General features: G+C 43.0%; 1 protein-coding gene across 6 annotated transcripts in view; it reads right to left on the bottom strand.

Annotated features, from left to right (window-relative positions):
* LOC118922437 (kalirin) overlaps positions 1 to 17,885 on the bottom strand; it is a 483,582-nt gene that overhangs the window by 264,151 nt on the left and 201,546 nt on the right. For all 6 annotated transcript variants that reach the window (XM_057503419.1, XM_057503422.1, XM_057503431.1 and 3 more), the window contains one exon: positions 4,396 to 4,588. In XM_057503419.1, the coding sequence (XP_057359402.1) occupies positions 4,396 to 4,588 (193 nt within the window). The remainder of the gene's footprint in view (positions 1 to 4,395; positions 4,589 to 17,885) is intronic.

Below are 17,885 nucleotides of genomic sequence, written 5' to 3'. Positions count from 1 at the left end.
AGACCCTACTGAGACAGAATTTGCATTTCACAAAATCCCTAGGGGACTCTGTGCATTTAAACTTTGAGAGGCCCTGTCTTAGAGCACTTTCCCCTTTGAATTTGGCTCAAAGTTTACCACTTCCAGGAAGTCTCCCATGACTACATTCATTGTTTATTCATTAAGTATTGACAAACCCGTCCTCTCATCTCTGTCCTCACTTATCATCTCAGTCTGCACTAGGTATTTCATTTGCTGTTTGCAAATACCACTTCATAAGTAGTCTTCTGAGTGGGAGACCCCTAGCTGTCTCTCCTGTACTTCTTGTTTAGGAGGCAGGGACAACTTGGAGTGAAAGTGGGTTACAGGGAGATTGGAAGTCTGGGCAGGTACATTAAAGCAAAAGTTTCAAGACTTCTTGTAAAGATCATTTTCAGTCTCTTCAGCTTATAAATTTTTACGTTTGTTGTCGCCACCTCTATATAAACAAATCAAAAATACAAAAAGCACTTATTTCCCTGTAGGACCCCTAGTGTTGGGTAGCGATGCTGGAAGAATATGAGAGGTAACTGTTTTTTACAGCAAGTCAAACTTCCTGTGTTATTTATGCAGAGAAGTGCCTCAGTCAGGTTGTTGTGCTCAAATGGCAGCCCACTGGGGCCACTGCTGCACACAAAGGTGTTCCTGGCCCGGGATCTCTTGAGACTCTGGAATGGGAAGTTGCTATAAGATTAAGAGGACCTCTGTCTTTGCAACATATGCACGCATACAAGGTTCATACCCTTGCAGATGAGCATCAGAATTTTGAGAAAGGTGAACAGCTCAGATTTGGCTGAACAAAGGTTCCTGAATCATTGATTTAATCTGATGTATTGTCATAAAAAATTCTCAAGGGATACATATGTCCTTTGGGAAGTTTAGTTAAAAAATAACATGTATTCCCTGAATATAAAAGTAATACATAATTCTCAAAATAAAATAGGAAAAAAATGAAGAAAATAAAATTCATCCATAATCTGGTCAACTCTAATAAACCACTGTTAACATTTACATGTGTCTCTCATTCTTCTTTATATGTATACTTTAAAAGAAAATCTCAGATTATATTGCCTATATTGTTTTATAACCTGCCTTTTTTTTTATTAAGGTATCATTGATATACATTCTTATAAAGGTTTCACATGGAAAACATTGTGGTTACTAGTCACCCATATTATCAAGTCCCCACAACACCCCATTGCCGTCACTGACCATCAGCATAGTAAGATGCCACAGAGTCACTACTTGTCTTCTCTGTGCAACATTGTCTTCTCGGTGACCCACACACACACCACGTGTGCCAATCATAATACCCCTCAACCCCCTTCTCCCTCCCTCCCTCCCTCCCCACCCATCCTCCCCTACCACTCCCCTTTAGTAACCGCTAGTCCCTTCTTGGAGTCTGTGAGTCTGCAGCTGTTTTGTTCCTTCAGTTTTGCTTTATCATTATACTCCACAAATGAGGGAAATCATTTGGTACTTGTCTTTCTCCACCTGGCTTATTTCACTGAGCACAATACCCTCTAGCTCCATCCATGTTGTTGCAAATGGTAGGATTTGTTTTCTTCTATGGCTAAATAACATTCCATTTTGTATATGTACCACATCTTCTGTATCAATTCATCTACTAATGGACACTTAGGTTGCTTCCATATCTTGGCTATTGTAAATAGAGCTGCAATAAACATAGGGGTGCATATGTCTTCTCCAGTCTGGGATCTTGTTTTCTTTGGGTAAATTCCTAGGAGTGGAAGTCCCAGGCCAAATGGTACTTCTATTTTTAGTGTTTTGAGGAACCTCCATACTGCTTTCCACAATGGTTGAACTAATTTACATTCCAACCAGCAGTGTAGGAGGGTTCCCCTTTCTCCGCATCCTCTCCAGCATTTACTGTTTCTTGTCTTTTCAATGTTGGCCATCCTAACTGGTGTGAGGTGACATCCCATTGTGGTTTTAATTTGCATTTCCCTGATAATTAGTGATGTGGAGCATCTTTTCATGTGTCTGTTGACCATCTGAATTTCTTCTTTGGAGAGTTGTCTGTTCATATCCTCTGCCCATTTTTTAATCGGGTTATTTGCTTTTTGGGTGTTGAGGGATGTGAGTTCCTTATATATTTTGGAATGTTAACTCCTTGTCAGATATGTCATTTATGAATATATTCTCCCATACTGTAGGATGCCTTTTTGTTCTACTGATGGTGTCCTTTCCTGTACAGAAAGTTTTTAGTTTCATGTAGTCCCATTTGTTCATTTTTGCTTTTTTTCTCTTGTCTGAGGAGATATGTTCAGGAAAAATATGCTTATGTTTATATTCAAGAGATTTTTGCCTATGCTGTCTTCTAAGAGTTTTATGGTTTCATGACTTATATTCAGGTCTTCGATCCATTTCGAGTTTACTTTTGTGTATGGAGTTAGACAATAATCCAGTTTCATTCTCTTACATGTAGTTGTCAAATTTTGCCAACACCAGTTGTTGAAGAGGCTGTCATTTCCCCATTGTATGTCCATGGCTCCTTTATCATATATTAATTGACTATATATACTTGGGTTTATATCTGGGCTCTCTAGTCTGTTCCATTGATCTATGGGTCGGTTCCTGTGCCAGTACCAAATTATCTTGATTACTGTGGCTTTGTAGTAGAGCTTGAAGTCAGGGAGCAAGCATAATCCCCCCAGCTTTATTCTTCCTTCTCAGGATTGCTTTGGCTATTCAGGGTCTTTTGTGGTTCCATATGAATTTTAGAACTATTTGTTCTAGTTTGTTGAAGAATGCCATTGGTATTTTGATAGGGATTACACTGAATCTGTAGATTGCTTTAGGTAGGTTGGCCATTTTGACAATATTAATTCTTCCTATCCATGAGCATGGGATGTATTTCCATTTATTGGTGTCTTCTTTAATTTCTCTCATGAGTGTCTTGTAGTTTTCAGAGTATAGGTCTTTTACCTCCTTGGTTAGGTTTATTCCTAGGTATTTTATTCTTTTTGATTCAATTGTGAATGGAATTGCTTTCCTGATTTCTCTTTCTGCTAGTTTATCATTAGTATATAGGAATGCAACAGATTTCTGTGTATTAATTTTGTATCCTGCAACTTTGCTGAATTCAGTTATTAGTTCTAGTAGTTTTGGGGTGGATTCTTTTGGGTTTCTTATGTACAGTATCATGCCATCTGCAAACAGGGACATTTTAACTTCTTCCTTACCGATCTGGATGCCTTTTATTTCTTCCTGTTTTCTGATTGCCGTGGCTAGGACCTCCAGTATTATGTTGAATAAAAGTGGGGAGAGTTGGCATCCTTGTCTTGTTCCCAATCTTAAAGGAAAAGCTTTCAGCTTCTCACTGTTAAGTATGGTGTTGGCTGTGGGTTTGTCATATATGGTCTTTATTATGTTGAGGTGCTTGCCCTCTATACCCATTTTGTTGAGAGTTTTTATCATGAATGGATGCTGAATTTTGTCAAATGCTTTTTCAGCATCTATGGAGACGATCATGTGATTTTTTCCCTTCTTTTTGTTGATGTGGTGTATGATGTTGATGGATTTTTGAATATTGTACCATCCTTACATCCCTGGAATAAATCCTACTTAATCATGATGGATGATCTTATTGATGTATTTTTAATTCAGTTTTCTAATATTCTGTTGAATATTTTGCATCTATGTTCATCAGGGATATTGGTCTGTAATTTTCTTTTTTTGTGGTGTCTTTGCCTGGTTTGGGTATTTATAACTTGCCCTTTTTCAAAAGAATGTATCATAAGCATTTCCCAATGACACTATTTCTCTAAAAATAATTTTTAAAGGGCTTCCTAGTATTTGTGTATTAATGTCACCAAAACTAATGGGTATTTAGGATACAAACTATATATATATATATATATATATATATATATATATATATGTATGTGAATGTAGATCTATGTAAATATGTGTATACATATGTGTGTACATTATTGCAAAAAACTGCTGATCAACATTCTTAAAGACATTTTCGTACTAATTTTAATTAGCTGCTTCCTTACCTTTTTCTTTTGCTTAATTTTTATATTAAAAATATTTCCTAGAAGAATTACCAGATCAGTGAATATAAACTCTTTTTAAGGGATTTGATACAAATTACAGTTGTTCCCAGAAACAGCTTGCTCTGTTTTACAACCCACCGATAGTAAACAGGATTGCCTAATGACACTGTGAACTTGAGACAATCTCTTGAGCTTCTTATCCTTCTGAGACTAATTGGTAAGGCACAGCAGCTAGGAATCCTGAGATATCAGCCTGATATGTTGCATATCGTAGATGTAGAAGTAGAAGTGAGAAACGTGTGAGTGGCAGAAGGGGAAGGGAAAGGGAGTCAGAGAGAGAGGTCTGGCTCACCTCAAAGATGAATTTGGAGCTGCCAAAATTGGTCTTCTGTTTCTGCCAGAAGTTGTCGGGCTTGATGATGAGGGCCACATGGATCTCGGCTGGAAAGGCTTCCTGCAGTGTCTTGAGGAGTGGCTTGATGAGGTCCCACTTGGAGCCCCGCATGTCGATGATGACGGTAAAGCCACGTTTGCACACGTCCTCACTGTGGGGAGGTTAGAGGTCAGACATGGTCACTCTGGGCAGTGGCGACTTTGAAGTATGCAGTCAAAAAGAAACCAGAAACCTACATTCCTTTTCATCTGGACCACCCTTCCAACCACATGCCAGGTCTCCTGGCTGCCTTCCAATCCAACTCAAAACATACTGCCTCAGAAAACCTTTCTAGATTAGCCCCATCTGACCGAGGGCATTCTGACTTGTACCAGCGCTTGGCAAATAACTCAGCCTTCACTATAGGCAACTGTACTTGTTGGGATGCTTACTAGCTAGTATTCACAGCTGCATTTAGTTTTCTTTTAGTTTTTTTCTTCCTCTCGTGTCTGGGATGAATCATGCTTTCCCAATTTGAATACAAGCTCTCTAAAGACAGGGACCCTGTTACCCTTAAATCTTAGATGGAAAGTCCTTGGTATGAGTGCTGACCTCTGTGCCTACATCAAGGCAAGCACTGATGCACTTTACCACTGAACCCAAACTGGGAAATAATCTTTTTCAATAAAGGGCTCTAGGCTGATTCTGTCAATTAATTAGAGATATTACACAAAGTATTAGTAACATAATATCACCACTGTATATAAGATATACTACCTATAGTTCAAAATGTATGTTGACTTTTTGAAAAAAAATCAGGCTGCTGCATCATGCTGATTATTCTGAGATGGGCAAGGTATGAATGATCAGAACTGTGGGTACAGTCCAGTTGTCTCCATGGACTTGTGTTATATGCTCAGAGTATAAAAAGACATGTTTCAGGAACTTCAGGGAGGGGAAGTGTCTCTTGAAATCAAGGTCAGAAGAAGTGATAGTGACCATCTTGAAAATCAAAAAATAATCAGACTAAGTGAATCTAGATGTTGCTTTATAACTTATTAAGTAGCAAAGTTTATTTAAACACTTGGACTTTAACTATAACTCCTAAGAACCAAAAGAAAAAAAAATGAAGGTCAAAATAATTATAACATCTCAGTTTGAAAGAAAGTCTGTGTTTTGTTAGTTAGGGTTCTTTCCTTCTATCCTTGTTGGTTTATTTAACCTATATATTTATTTTATAACTCAAAATAAACCTTGGTTAATTCACATCTTTATGTAAATACTGGTGTAGTATTTTCTTAGGGTATTTCACTTAATTTCCTATTTTCCAGATTGTACTTGTTTAAACCTCTGTGCACACTGTGCAGGTTACAAGACCCACAGATGTGCACCATCACATGTCAATCATTTACAGCTATTGGAGGTAAGGCCAGGGTTGGAGGATTAAGGCCACAAAAGGAAACAAAACCCCTTTCCAGGCTTCATTCTCAAATCTCAACCAGAGTGTGAATGTCACAGACTGGTGAGGAGACCAGAGCTTCTGTGATTATGTGAGTGCCTCAAGCATTAGGCAGCTTACTTAGACCTCCCAGTTAAGACTCCCCACGCAAGGAGACTCTTTCCATCTCTTCTTGTTGATACAAAGGACTAGACTCAGCATAAGAGGAAGGCTGTGTCTTTTGTTTCTCCCCAAACACTGCATCCCAAAGGAAAGGAGTTGCCTCTTCTCCTCTGATACTTACTGAGCCAACAAGTGGCCAGAATCTTCCATAAATAATTTTTTCTGTCCTATTGTCTGAAAGCAACATTTTCAGATTTTCTTTCCCATTATGAGAAACTAATTATAGAAAAATTGAAATATTCAAATATTTGTATAAGAGGAGCTAATGGTAGGAAATTTATAATACTCTGGCCTGTTTCCTTCTGGTCTTTTTGTGCATGTACTTTTTATACTGCATAGTGTTCCACTTTTCACTATAACCATTTTTTCTCATGTCTAAAAATTCCTTGAAACAGTTATGCTTAATGACACATAGTCCATTTTATACCTATATCTACCTTATTTTTTAAAAATAATAACAACCCATTTATTGAGCACTTACAATGTGTTTAAACTATGCTAAGAATTTTTCCATTTAATACAACAAGTTTGTATAGTAGACTCTATTATTTTTTTCATTTTTTTTATTATGGTATCATTAATATAGAATCACATGAGCAACATTGTGATTACTAGATTCCCCCCATTATCAAGTCCCCACCACATACCCCATTACAGTCACTGTCCATCAGCATAGTAAGACACTAGAGAGTCACTACTTGTCTTCTCTGTGCTATACTGCCTTCCCTGTGTTCCCTCCGCCACATTATGTGTGCTAATCGTAATGCCCCTTAATCCCCTTATCCCTCCCTTCCCACACATCCTCCCCAGACCCTTTCCCTCTGGTAGCTGTTAGTCCATTCTTTATAACTACCTTATTTAATCATTCTCTATACTGCTTTACAGAAAGGCTTACCAACTTACACGTCTACCAGCAATGCCTGAGCACACCACTGCCTCTTAGTGTATCCTTATAAGCACTGGTCATAGAACTTTTTACATCTTTGCCCATTTACTAGGAAAAAGATTGCATTCCTTTAAATTTTCATTTCTTGGATTACTAGCTATAGGTTATTGGCTTAAAAATCTTCTGTGACTAGCCTAATCATTACTTTTATTCATTTTTCTACTGAGGTTTAATGGCTTTTCCCATCGCACTTAACTTTCATTTTGCTTGACTCACATTTGTTGTATGGCCACTTATGTCAGGCACTGCAAGTAGCTGAGGGTTTTGCCTGTTCCTGAGGCTCTATCACTGTTATCTTAATTATACTGACATGAGAAATCTCCATCCCTAACAATGAATAGTCAGCATTGCTACCAAGAGTAGGGAGTTTAACTATCCCAGTACCTAATATGGTGATCAGTAGCAGCTTAAACACTATTAACTAATAATTTCTGACAACTCAAAGTAGAAATCATGTACTAATATTCCTTAGGAAGTTCTCACTAGCCCAAGAGATGGGGAAAGAGGCTCAAGGGATGAATGCAGAGAGCTAACGTAATGGGCCTCTTTCTGTGAAAATAGCTATTCTCCCAAGACACTTTGTGTGTTTGGTCTCAAGTAAGCAACAAAGCTGGAAGAGGAAAAAGAACTTTCAACCAGTGTTTACTCTATGCAAGGACTGTAGTTGGGCACTTGACTAATGTTATTTTATTTTATTGTCACAATTATAAATTTAACATGGTTATCTCAAGGTAAGAGATGATGAAATTGAGGTACAGAATTTGCCTAAGGTCACATAACTAGTAAGTGGCTAAGCAAAGTGTCAAAACCAGGACTTTAAAGCCCACACTCAGGTCACTATATCATATTACACACCACTGTATACCCATCATGTGTGGTGTTTTGTGACTGGGAGTAAGGTTAAGGGTCAGTCGTGAGGGGGTTGATTAGGGAGCTCACAGGAAATTAGGGCAAGGAATCCAAGTGGATGACCTCTATTCACGGTCTGTGCAAAATCACAGAATCACAGAAGCAAAAGAACATGGCATATTGAGAAAGTTCAAGTAATTCATTTTGGTTTGGGCATGAGAGTAAATGGCAGAGTGATGAGAGAATGCGGTCCTGAGTGCTTTAGCGAGCCTTATTCTGGGCTCCAACCCTCCTCTTGCACCCCTCACACAGGGAACAAGGAGACTTACCACAGAGTCTGTGCTGCCTCCATCCCAATGCTAGATCAAGCTCCTGGTACCTGAAGCCCTAAAATTCTCTGCCCAAAGGGCCCTTAGCCTACTTCCTAGGCCCATGTGTACCTCTTTCCTAGGTCCAATTCTTCAAGGACAAGTTAACACCACCAGCATGAGCACCCTTAGTCCTGAGAGGTGGCAAAGGGCCGCTATTTGCAAAAATGTGGCTAGAACATGGATGTGTGAGCTAAGGTGTCCACATGCTTGCATGAAGTTGGCAATAGAAGAGAGTGGGCAGAGAAGGAGGCAGAGCATGGGCTGGGGCCAGTCTCCAAGAAATCTAAATCTGAAGTTGGTCTCCTAGATCACTATGAACATACATTTGTCAAGGTAGAAGGGTAGAACACATTTTATTTAACAATTATGTTGGCTTGCTATATTACTTTTCAAATTTTAGATATAGGGTATGTGGATTTCCATTTATATTCTTTTCTTGGGCATCACAATGTTAAAAGCAGGCCTTCTAGAGAAGAAGCATGAGTGGAAGCAGGCTTCAAATCAGGAGAGCTTGATTCATCCTAATGGCAATGAGATACCACTGAAGGAAATCATTTGGGAAAGGAACATGATCAAGGCATTTGGAAGGGTTACCCTACAGCTGTGCAGAAGCTTAAATCAGGGTCAGCCAGAGGGAGTGGCAAGAGCAGCAGAGAAGCCACCTCCTTTGGATCTTTGCTAAAATGCCTCCTAAGTGAAGTCTTGCTTGGGCTGCCCTATTTAAAGTCACAGCTATCATCCCACCCTCCCTTTCCTGATTTATTTTTGTCCTTAGCACTTACTACCATCTGGATAGTATATTTTACTTACTCATTTATTGTCCACCTACCCTCATTGGAAAGTAACCTCAGTGAGGGCAGGGAATTTTGTATTAATGTCACAGCTGGATTCCCAGGGCTGGATGCATGTGCTAAAATGCAATACACTGAGGAAGTTTTGGTAGCAGTTAAGGGTAAGGAATCTAGAGCCAACCTTCCTCAGTCTGAATCTGGCTCCATCATCACTTACTGAGGAACCTTAGACAAGTTGATTTTAACTCCCCACCTCAGTTCCTTCATTGTAAAACATAAATAACAGTAACTACATTACAGAGTTATTTTAAAGATTAAGTCTGTTAATACACAGAAAGCACTTACAAGGGTGCCAGGCACAAAATCTGTACTGTGTAAGTAAGTCTCAGCTGCTATAGGGGACACTGCCCACCCAAGGCCCCTTTATTGACCATTAAGCCCCCTTCATTACTCCCGAGTCCATCTCTGGAAACTTGACTGGCTCCTCTGGGTGACAGGTGCCACTTCTCCAAGAGACACGTGGGCAGTTATACTCCCACTCCAGGGGACCAGTGCCTCTTATACAGGGGTGCCAAGGCTCAGACCCGTTACCCCAAGGCAGAGTAACTCTGAAGTGCGACCTACGTTCTAGAGCCTCCTCACTGCCCAGGTCCGTCTCTGGCTGGACTTCATCTGAGATCGCATCCTTCCTCAGTCCTTCCCCTTTGCTACTCTGCTTCTCCCACTCTTAGAGGTTCTTCCTGAAGAGAATACCCTTCCTAAATCATTTGCTCCTGAATCTCTGTCTCTAGAAATACAACATAAGACATACATATATGAACTTCACACATATATATGAAATTCTAAAGGCAATTTGATATATGGTCTGGAGATTAAAAGAGAAATAAATCTGGGTTGCAAATTTTGACTTGGGAGTCACCCAGTGCCTGGCACATAGTAGGTATTCAATAACATTTGCTGAATGAATAAACCCATGAGCAGTGGTAGTAGATATGCACAGAACTGAGTGAAATCATCCAATGAAAACAAGTAAGGTGAAAAGAATCATCTTCTGAGTCAAGGATAGAGCTGATGGGAATATCAATGTTTAAGAGATGGGAGATGAAAGTAGATGAGCCTGAGAAAAAAAATGCAGAGAGGTTAGAGAAACCAGGAGAGGAGTAAAGTCAAATCAGAGAGGAAAGGATTTCAAGGAGGAATGCTGTGTGGAATGCTACAGAGAGGTAGGTCATGAGCTGAGGTCAGAACTATTGCATTTATCATCTAAGAGGCCTTGGTCCCACTGGCCAGAGCAGTTTCAGTGGAGCGCTAGGGTAGGAACTGGGCGAGGCAGGGAAACAGTCTCCCTAGTTGACCTCTGAGATGATTAGAGGAAATGTCAAAGCCATCAAAAGTTGCTTTTGGTGCACTCCCAGCCCCTGGCCCTGTCTCCCCAACTCTAGAGCAACCAGGGTCTGCACACTGCTCTTTGGCTACCCCGAGCCGCACACCGGGGCTCCCAGTCTGCCTGTCCCCCAAGCCTCCATGCCCAGGCCTCTTTTCCTCTCAGTGTGCTAAGATAGGGAGCAGGTAGAGCAAACCAGTTCACACTGGAATATAACAAACAGGGAGCTTTCCTTCTCCCTTTAGGTAATTTACCTTTCAAATGATATTTCTTAGCCCATATTAAATTTCCAGGGGCAGAATTTTGCACCATGTATGGTGGGGATGGGAGCACAGCAAGGTGAAGTTTGGTGCACCAGGCCTTCAAATTCACTAAGGATAGGAAAGGCAGGTGAGTGACCCTCCCCATCTTCACCTCCTTTAGAGGGAGAACGCAAGCACTGCCCCATCCCCCTACCCACATTCCCACCTGGGGCTGGAGATCTGGATCCCCTTGGCCAGCTTCTCACCCTCTGTGATAACTTATAGTCCCTTCAAACTGAGTTGTGAACTGTTCCATAGACTCTCAGGAGTTCTCAGGTCCAGATCATAAATATATACTGAATGACCAGATGGTTGATATCTCTTGTCCTCACTTCTAGACCATTTACTCTTTTGTTCATTACATGTCAGTGGGGCTATTTTCACTCAGCAAGCCTGAGCTATCTCAAAAAAGCCTTTGCACCACTTTTTGCCAATGCTTTTCAAACTACAGTGACTTTCATGGTCACCTAGGACACTTGTTTTAAAATACTGATTTGGGGGACACTTTTTAGATATTCTGATGAAAATTAGTCTGGGATGAGGCCCAGGAGTCTCATGGGGTGATCTAAGGACAACACCTACACTCTCTTAGGTGTGGTTTGTGAGTTTAATGATACTCACTTGTCTAGATCAGATTTAGAACAGGCATTTATAAACAGTAGTTACAAACAACTATATAGTCAGAACAATGTTTGCAAGATGAACCAACAGCTATGCTATATAAGAGCCTGTCAAAAATGTTAGCATTTCTTTCTTTCTCCAGCTGCATGCTCCCTCGAATGGAGTTATTTATTGCAAGCACAGGCTTGGGAGGAGTTCTGCCCTTGCAGTGCATTTCTCTGATTCTTTTTTGCAAAAACTGAGTTCCTCTCTCTTCGCCTAGGGAGGCTTTTTCTGAAGGACCTGGCAGCTGCACTCCCCAATCTATCTGTACTCAACCAGACACCTGCTGGAGACCTGCCTTTCTGGTTGTCCCTCTCTACTTCTAAATTACCATGAAGTCATTGTGGAGTTTCTGCTTCTTACCATGCATCTGACCTGGCAGCCTCATCTGAAGCTTCTGGGCAAGTCCTGGGTTCTCTCTGGGTTTTCATAGGTCTTGCCCACATCCTGATTCCCCCAGTCGTCTCCTGACTCTTTGAGGGCTGTCCCAGGTCTGATTGGTCCAGTTGTGGAGGGTCTCAGTGGTGGGTGGTGAGGAACCAAAGAATAGGCTTGCCACAGTGACTCTCTGTCCTCCTGGTGGCCCCCCATGCCTAACAGAGGTCACAACTTAGCAGCCTGTTACTGAACCCATTCCCCCAAAGTGGTTTTATTAGGCACAGTTTCACTGTTGCAATGCTTTCAAGTGTCTTTGGAGGAGGCTTAAACTCTCCAAACTTGGAGCAGCTGTTTTCGATAAAAATGGGACATATGCATATATTAGTAATAAAAGTTAAGTTTACTGATCACATGAGAATCTATGTTGCTAAGCACTTCATATGCATTATCTTATTATTCCTCACATGAAACTCACTATTAGCTGCTATTATTATCTGACCCTGCCTCTGAGGAAACTGAGTTTCGGAGAGGTTTAGTAAGTTGCTAAAAGTCACCAGGAAGAGGTAAAATCAGTATCTCAATCTGTTCTGGTTGATTCTAGTATCTCCTCAGAGAGACACAGAATGCTTGAGTTGGAGAAACTTTAATGCTTATTCCTTCTAACCATTCATTTTGGAGCTGAGGGCAGCCAGTTCCAGAGAGGTAAGTGATTTGGGTTCAAACAGTTGGGTGGATGTTTTGGCCATTTGGGTGAGACATCCAGGTGTCAATCTCCCTGCTTCAGGGTTTCTATTAATCTACGAAAACTCTGGAACTGAGAGAAAAAAAACTCCTCCCGGACATCAAATTCTCTGGTTTGGAAGCCCAGGGGTATCCTGTGTTGAGTACTAAAGCCTCTTCCCTAGGAATGAGGACCATTCTCCCCAGTTTCCACTGTGCTTGGGCAGCAGAGAGACAGTTTACCTCAGCTCCTGTGATGCCACCTAAGACTTACCCATATCTATGGGTACCCAGCACTCACCTGAAACAGCTGCTGGAATAAATATAACATCAATCCATCCTGATGGCAGTGGGGGAGCAGAGATGCACAGTGGGCACCGCCCAGCACACAAGGCTAGGTGGAAGCGTTTCTGTTTAGTGTGTCCGCTGGGGGCTGCTCATGGTGCTAGCTGCAGAGTGTGCGCAGTCTGGGGTATCAGAGCCCTAGTGTGAGGGCCCAGGAGGCCCAGTGCTTGGGCTGAGATGGAGTAGGAGTAACTTTCAGATCAGACCTATTCACTAAGTTGTCCAGGAAAGGTGACAAATTCAGGGTAGAGGGCTAGACTGCTCACTGAGGAGTGGGCGACGAGAAGGAAGCACAAAGCAAGTAAAGCACTCCCTGTTTGAGGGCAGCACAGGCCCTGCATGCACACACACATGAGCACACACATGCACACAGTGCTGGCCCTACTTGTGCAAGCAGGACTGCCAGTGCATGACTATATGGAAGGATGCCTGGAGAAGCCCCAACTACGGTGCATGGACAGGCTTTAACACCTGGAGAGGTTCACTGCAAGCAGACAGAAACCAGCAAAGGGTGGAAGGAAGAGTAGCCCCAACAAGTCTCCTACTTCACACTTTTCCCTAGAACTGTGCTGTAGCCATGGCTCCTTGAAATCATTTCATGAGCTGAATTCTCTATTCAGAATTTGAAGAGGAAGGAAGGGGCCTGGAGTTCTGAAGAGATAATGATTCCCCTGACACACTTGTGTCTGAGTTCTCCTGCCATGTCAGTCTGCGGAGACTCTCTGGCTGTAGGACCTAGGTTTTGTTTCAGTTGTTTATGCATCGCTCTGATCTGTGTTAACCTGCTTTCTGCTCCATATTGCCATTCTAAAAGCAGCTCTCTGCTGATGGCCCCAAACCATACCATACCCACTTTCTAAACAACCAGAAACAGGCAAGTGTTAAAGAAAAGTATTAAGGACACATTAGCCTTGCTTTAAGCTTTTTATCTGGTATAATCAGAAGCAGTAAAAAGAACATAGGAGGAGACAGTGCCTTACAGAGAACTGAGCCACTCTCTAGGGAATGTTGCATAGTGAATGACTATCTGCCCGCCCAGATAGTTCTCAAACTCATCCTTCAAATGTGGAGGGCTCCTGGGTGGTCAGATGGCGAAGGGCAGGAGAGAGGAGCTTAGAGAGGTGGGAGGGGCTCTTGCCTGTTGCATACCTCTGTTGGCAGCCTTACAGGTGACTGTCCACCATCAGCTGGCTTTCTTTCATGATATGATCCAGCTCCCATCAAGGCCTCCAGAGGGTCCATGTTAATCCATCCAGATGTTTTTGTATGTTTTATTTTGTTTTGTTTACTGGAAGACACTCTCAGTCCACTTTCCAGGTTCATGATTACTCCAAAGAATCTGTGTGTTTTCTACCTATTTAAAAACACATCTTTTTGCTTCTGCACCTCTGACTTATGATGCTAGGGCTGGGGGGCAAAGGACAAAGATGATGCTTTATCCTAAATTAGAGCCTCAGTTCCTCCTCTGAAAGTGGGGAGACTCTGACTAATTGGTCTGGGATTGGGCTCAGTAGTGTTTATAAGTTCCTTGCCGATTCAAATGTACAGCCCTAATTAAGTATTACTACGTAAAGGTTCTGGAGATTTGCTTGCCCATTCCCAGTCTTAGGAATTCTTCCTTGACAGTTCCTCACCAACTCTTGCCCCAGTCAGAGTCCCAGGGAAACCTTACACTGGAAGCCAAATAAGGAAAGTTGCCACTTTCACCTCTTTCAAGTCTACTACATAACTCTACCCAAATGAAGCTGTTTAAACAAACAAAAAACTCTGCTTACAAATGTGCTTGAGGCAGGCATATGGATGATTCTCTTTCCCCAACCCCTGAACAGTGCAAAAATATTAAATCGCACAGACTCAAGTCCCAAGATTACTCCTTGCATCCCCAGGTATGGCCATAAGTGATAGGTCCTGTGGTCTAAAAAAACACAGCAGGACCCCTGCATTTGCAATACTGACTTGTCCTTCATTCTATCTTTAAACCAAACACTCTCTAAGATTCAAGTCGGCTCAGAAAGAATAAACATTTGCCATCATGCAGATACTCAAAAGAGAATGCCACAGGCTGAAGGGAGCTTCCAGGGAGTACCTAAAATGGCACGGATGACAGGAGGACCGAGGTGAAAGTATGCAGCCCTGTAAAGGATGGCCACCTCAGAGGCACCAGCCTGAGTCAGCTGCATAAACCTTGGTGTGTTTACAATCAGCATGTCATGTTTCAGTCTCACAGGCTCTGAAACATGACTTCCATTCACTAAATAGACCATGATTTTTAAATCCGACTTGCCTGGGGGCAGGGCATTTGGAAGGAGCTAATCTTAGCTAGAAAAAATTGCTCAGAAACTCCCGGGTTGGCTGGCCAGAGCGGGATGGTGGCAGAGGGGCAGGTTCAGGGGTGCTGGGATGGAAACTGACATACCCATTTCCAAAACAACAGCTCCTCTCCTGTTTCCCAGCTGCATCACACAGCAGATCATCCTTCTCTCTCTGCAGGGCCCTCCACCTTCCTCAGCCCATCCCCAACAGACTCAGGGCCACACTCCTGGGGCCTTCTCCATCTCCCCCTTCTTTCTTCCACAGTCACGCTGCATGAAAAACAAGCCATCTTTTAACTTAAGAAAAAGTTATTATAAGCACTGTTCACACATCTTTGAGTAGCAGACCAAAATTGAGTCTACATTCCTAAGCTGTGACCCGTCTAACCACAGTGCCTCAGTGTACATGAGACACTGGGAGCTTTCCAAGAAAGATGGAGCTAAGCCGAGAGCCACAGTGGTGCGCTGTGTGCCGCGCCGCCCAGCCAGTGCTGCCCCCAGAAGCCAGAGCAGTTTCTCCTGGCTTGCCCCAATCCCTGTTGCCATCACTACTCTTCCTCCTCCTCTTGCAGCATCCCTGCCTCTCCCACCCTCTCACGGATCCCCCACTCTCTGAAGGGGCTCAGTTTCCAGGTAGAACCCACATTAATAAACCACACATTTCCTTCAGGAAACAATTTTGGGCCAAAACGCACCTGCACACATCTCCACTCTCCCCTCCCTCCTCCTCAAGTAACGTTCACTTTCTTGAATGCTTGATGCCGTTTGCCTACAGCACACACAGACACCCTCAGCTACCCCTCAGGCAGTCACCCCATGGGCATGCTACTGCTCTTTATCAGCACAGCACGCCCCTTCCCAAAGGGCAGGCACCCTCACTCTGCAGCCAGCCTTCCTCCCCCCAATACTGATGACATCCCTGTGATTTACATGGAGGAAAAACCATGTGATGGCTCAGGCCGGACTGGGAGCCTGGGCGCAGCAAGTGCAGTCATGGAGAGCTAGACAGAGGAGACCTGAGAGGGGACATGTTTGGAACTTGAAACTACACAGGCAGGGCTCTAATGGGTCTTTGTCCCCACCCACAGCTAGCTCAGAGGCTCTGAGGGCTCATGTGTGAGTGTAGTGCTTTCCTGGGGGCCACCAGCTGTCCCACAGTTCTGTCTATGTCAGGGGCAATGCAGGGTTGTAGCAACTGCCCAGTGGGGTGGCCCTGGGCATGTCACCACATTGTCTGGACAGCATTCAGCCCTTTTAAAGTGAAGGGGCTGGCCTGGCTACCTCTGTAATTCCTTCCTGCCTTTGATTCCAGGATTCTAATCCAGCTACTTCTTTTAAAATCCAGGACAGATTTTCTTGGATTAAGTCCATTTAACTGGTATACCTGTTTAACCACTGCCTTGAAAACCTTCAGTTTTGACTTCTCCACTGGTTCCTAGAACTTTAAACAGACTGCAAGTCTTCCTGGAGCAAGAACTGTGTCATCCCTCATTAGCCTGCAAGTTCAGGGACAGCCTGAAAAGGCCAGAGTATTATTAGACCATTCTCTCTAAGTTGGTGTGTATGTAAGAACTAAACAACTGTCTTGCATGTGTGCAAAATTAAACCTGGACTTATTTGCAGGCATTCTGATAGAACAGTCCATTAGTCAGGCCTGGGCTGTCGGGGTACGGGGAGAATGGTTCTTGCCTTATTCCAAGTCCAAAACGGTTTTGCTTCAGCAAATGGGTGGCGAAGCCTGAGTTTCTCACAAAGGAAAACAGTCTAGAGATGAGTAGACCTACTCTTCCTGGGCAAGGAGTCAGAGTGGGGCATGTCACAGCACTGGGTTTAGACCTTGCACCAGGCCAAGAGGAATTTCTGTGCAAAGCATGGCGCATGAATTACTAACAATGGGAACAGATGAAATTCCAGCTCAGGACAGCACAGGATAGTTTGAGAGATGACAGGAAGAAAACGTACTAGTTTTGGGGTTTTAGAGTTACTCTCAAAATCACGGCTGGTCCTTGCCTCACCTAAAATGGATGGGGAGCAGGGAGAGGGGAGGCTCTGGAAGAAACGTTAAGATGAGCGAGATCATCAAGATGCACACTTGGATCATCCAGTAAATTACCCAAAGAAGCATTTGTCCTGGCTGAGTCACCATGGCTCTGATGAAATGCTCCTGTCTGGGTTCCAGGAGAAGTGGGGCTGCAGTCACACTTGCTCAATATAGAAACAGGAACACTCCTCCTTGGTGAAACAGTCCACTTCCAGTTCCCTCACATGCTCCTTTAAGCTCTGTCCTCTGGCAGAGGGCTCTGCCTTCCCTCTGCCACAAAGCCAGTCTACTCACCCAGGCCTGGGCATCCCTTGTGGATACAGCACCTTACAGAGGAAAGAGATGCTGAAGGAGGCCTGGGTCTGGGCTCAGTGACTTCATGTATGGAAGAGAGAGCCTCGCCTTGGCCCCTGAGAGGTCTGGGAGTGAGATACTGGCCTTTTCCCTAGGGGAGCTCCCAGTCTAATGAAATTCACTCCGTTTTCAAGGTGCTGCTCTGCAACCTCACCCACCCAACAAGACCCACCATCCCAATGGTCCTCAAGAGGTTCGCCATCTATTTGGGAGAAAGCCTTGTGGACAATCAGAACTTATAGAAGAGGCCATCACCACTATGTGATGAGTTTTCTAGATTCAAAAGTCTTTTTCAAATTTTGTTCAAAGTATTTTGTTCTGCTTAGGTGATGCTGGAGTTTTAAGAAAGAAATTAAGAAGTCTTTTTATCTAAAGCAATCCAAGAAGAGATA

The sequence above is a fragment of the Manis pentadactyla genome, chromosome 1 (assembly GCF_030020395.1).
Source record: "Manis pentadactyla isolate mManPen7 chromosome 1, mManPen7.hap1, whole genome shotgun sequence".
Lineage (NCBI taxonomy): Eukaryota > Metazoa > Chordata > Mammalia > Pholidota > Manidae > Manis > Manis pentadactyla.
This window is presented reverse-complemented; position numbering and strand designations above follow the sequence as displayed.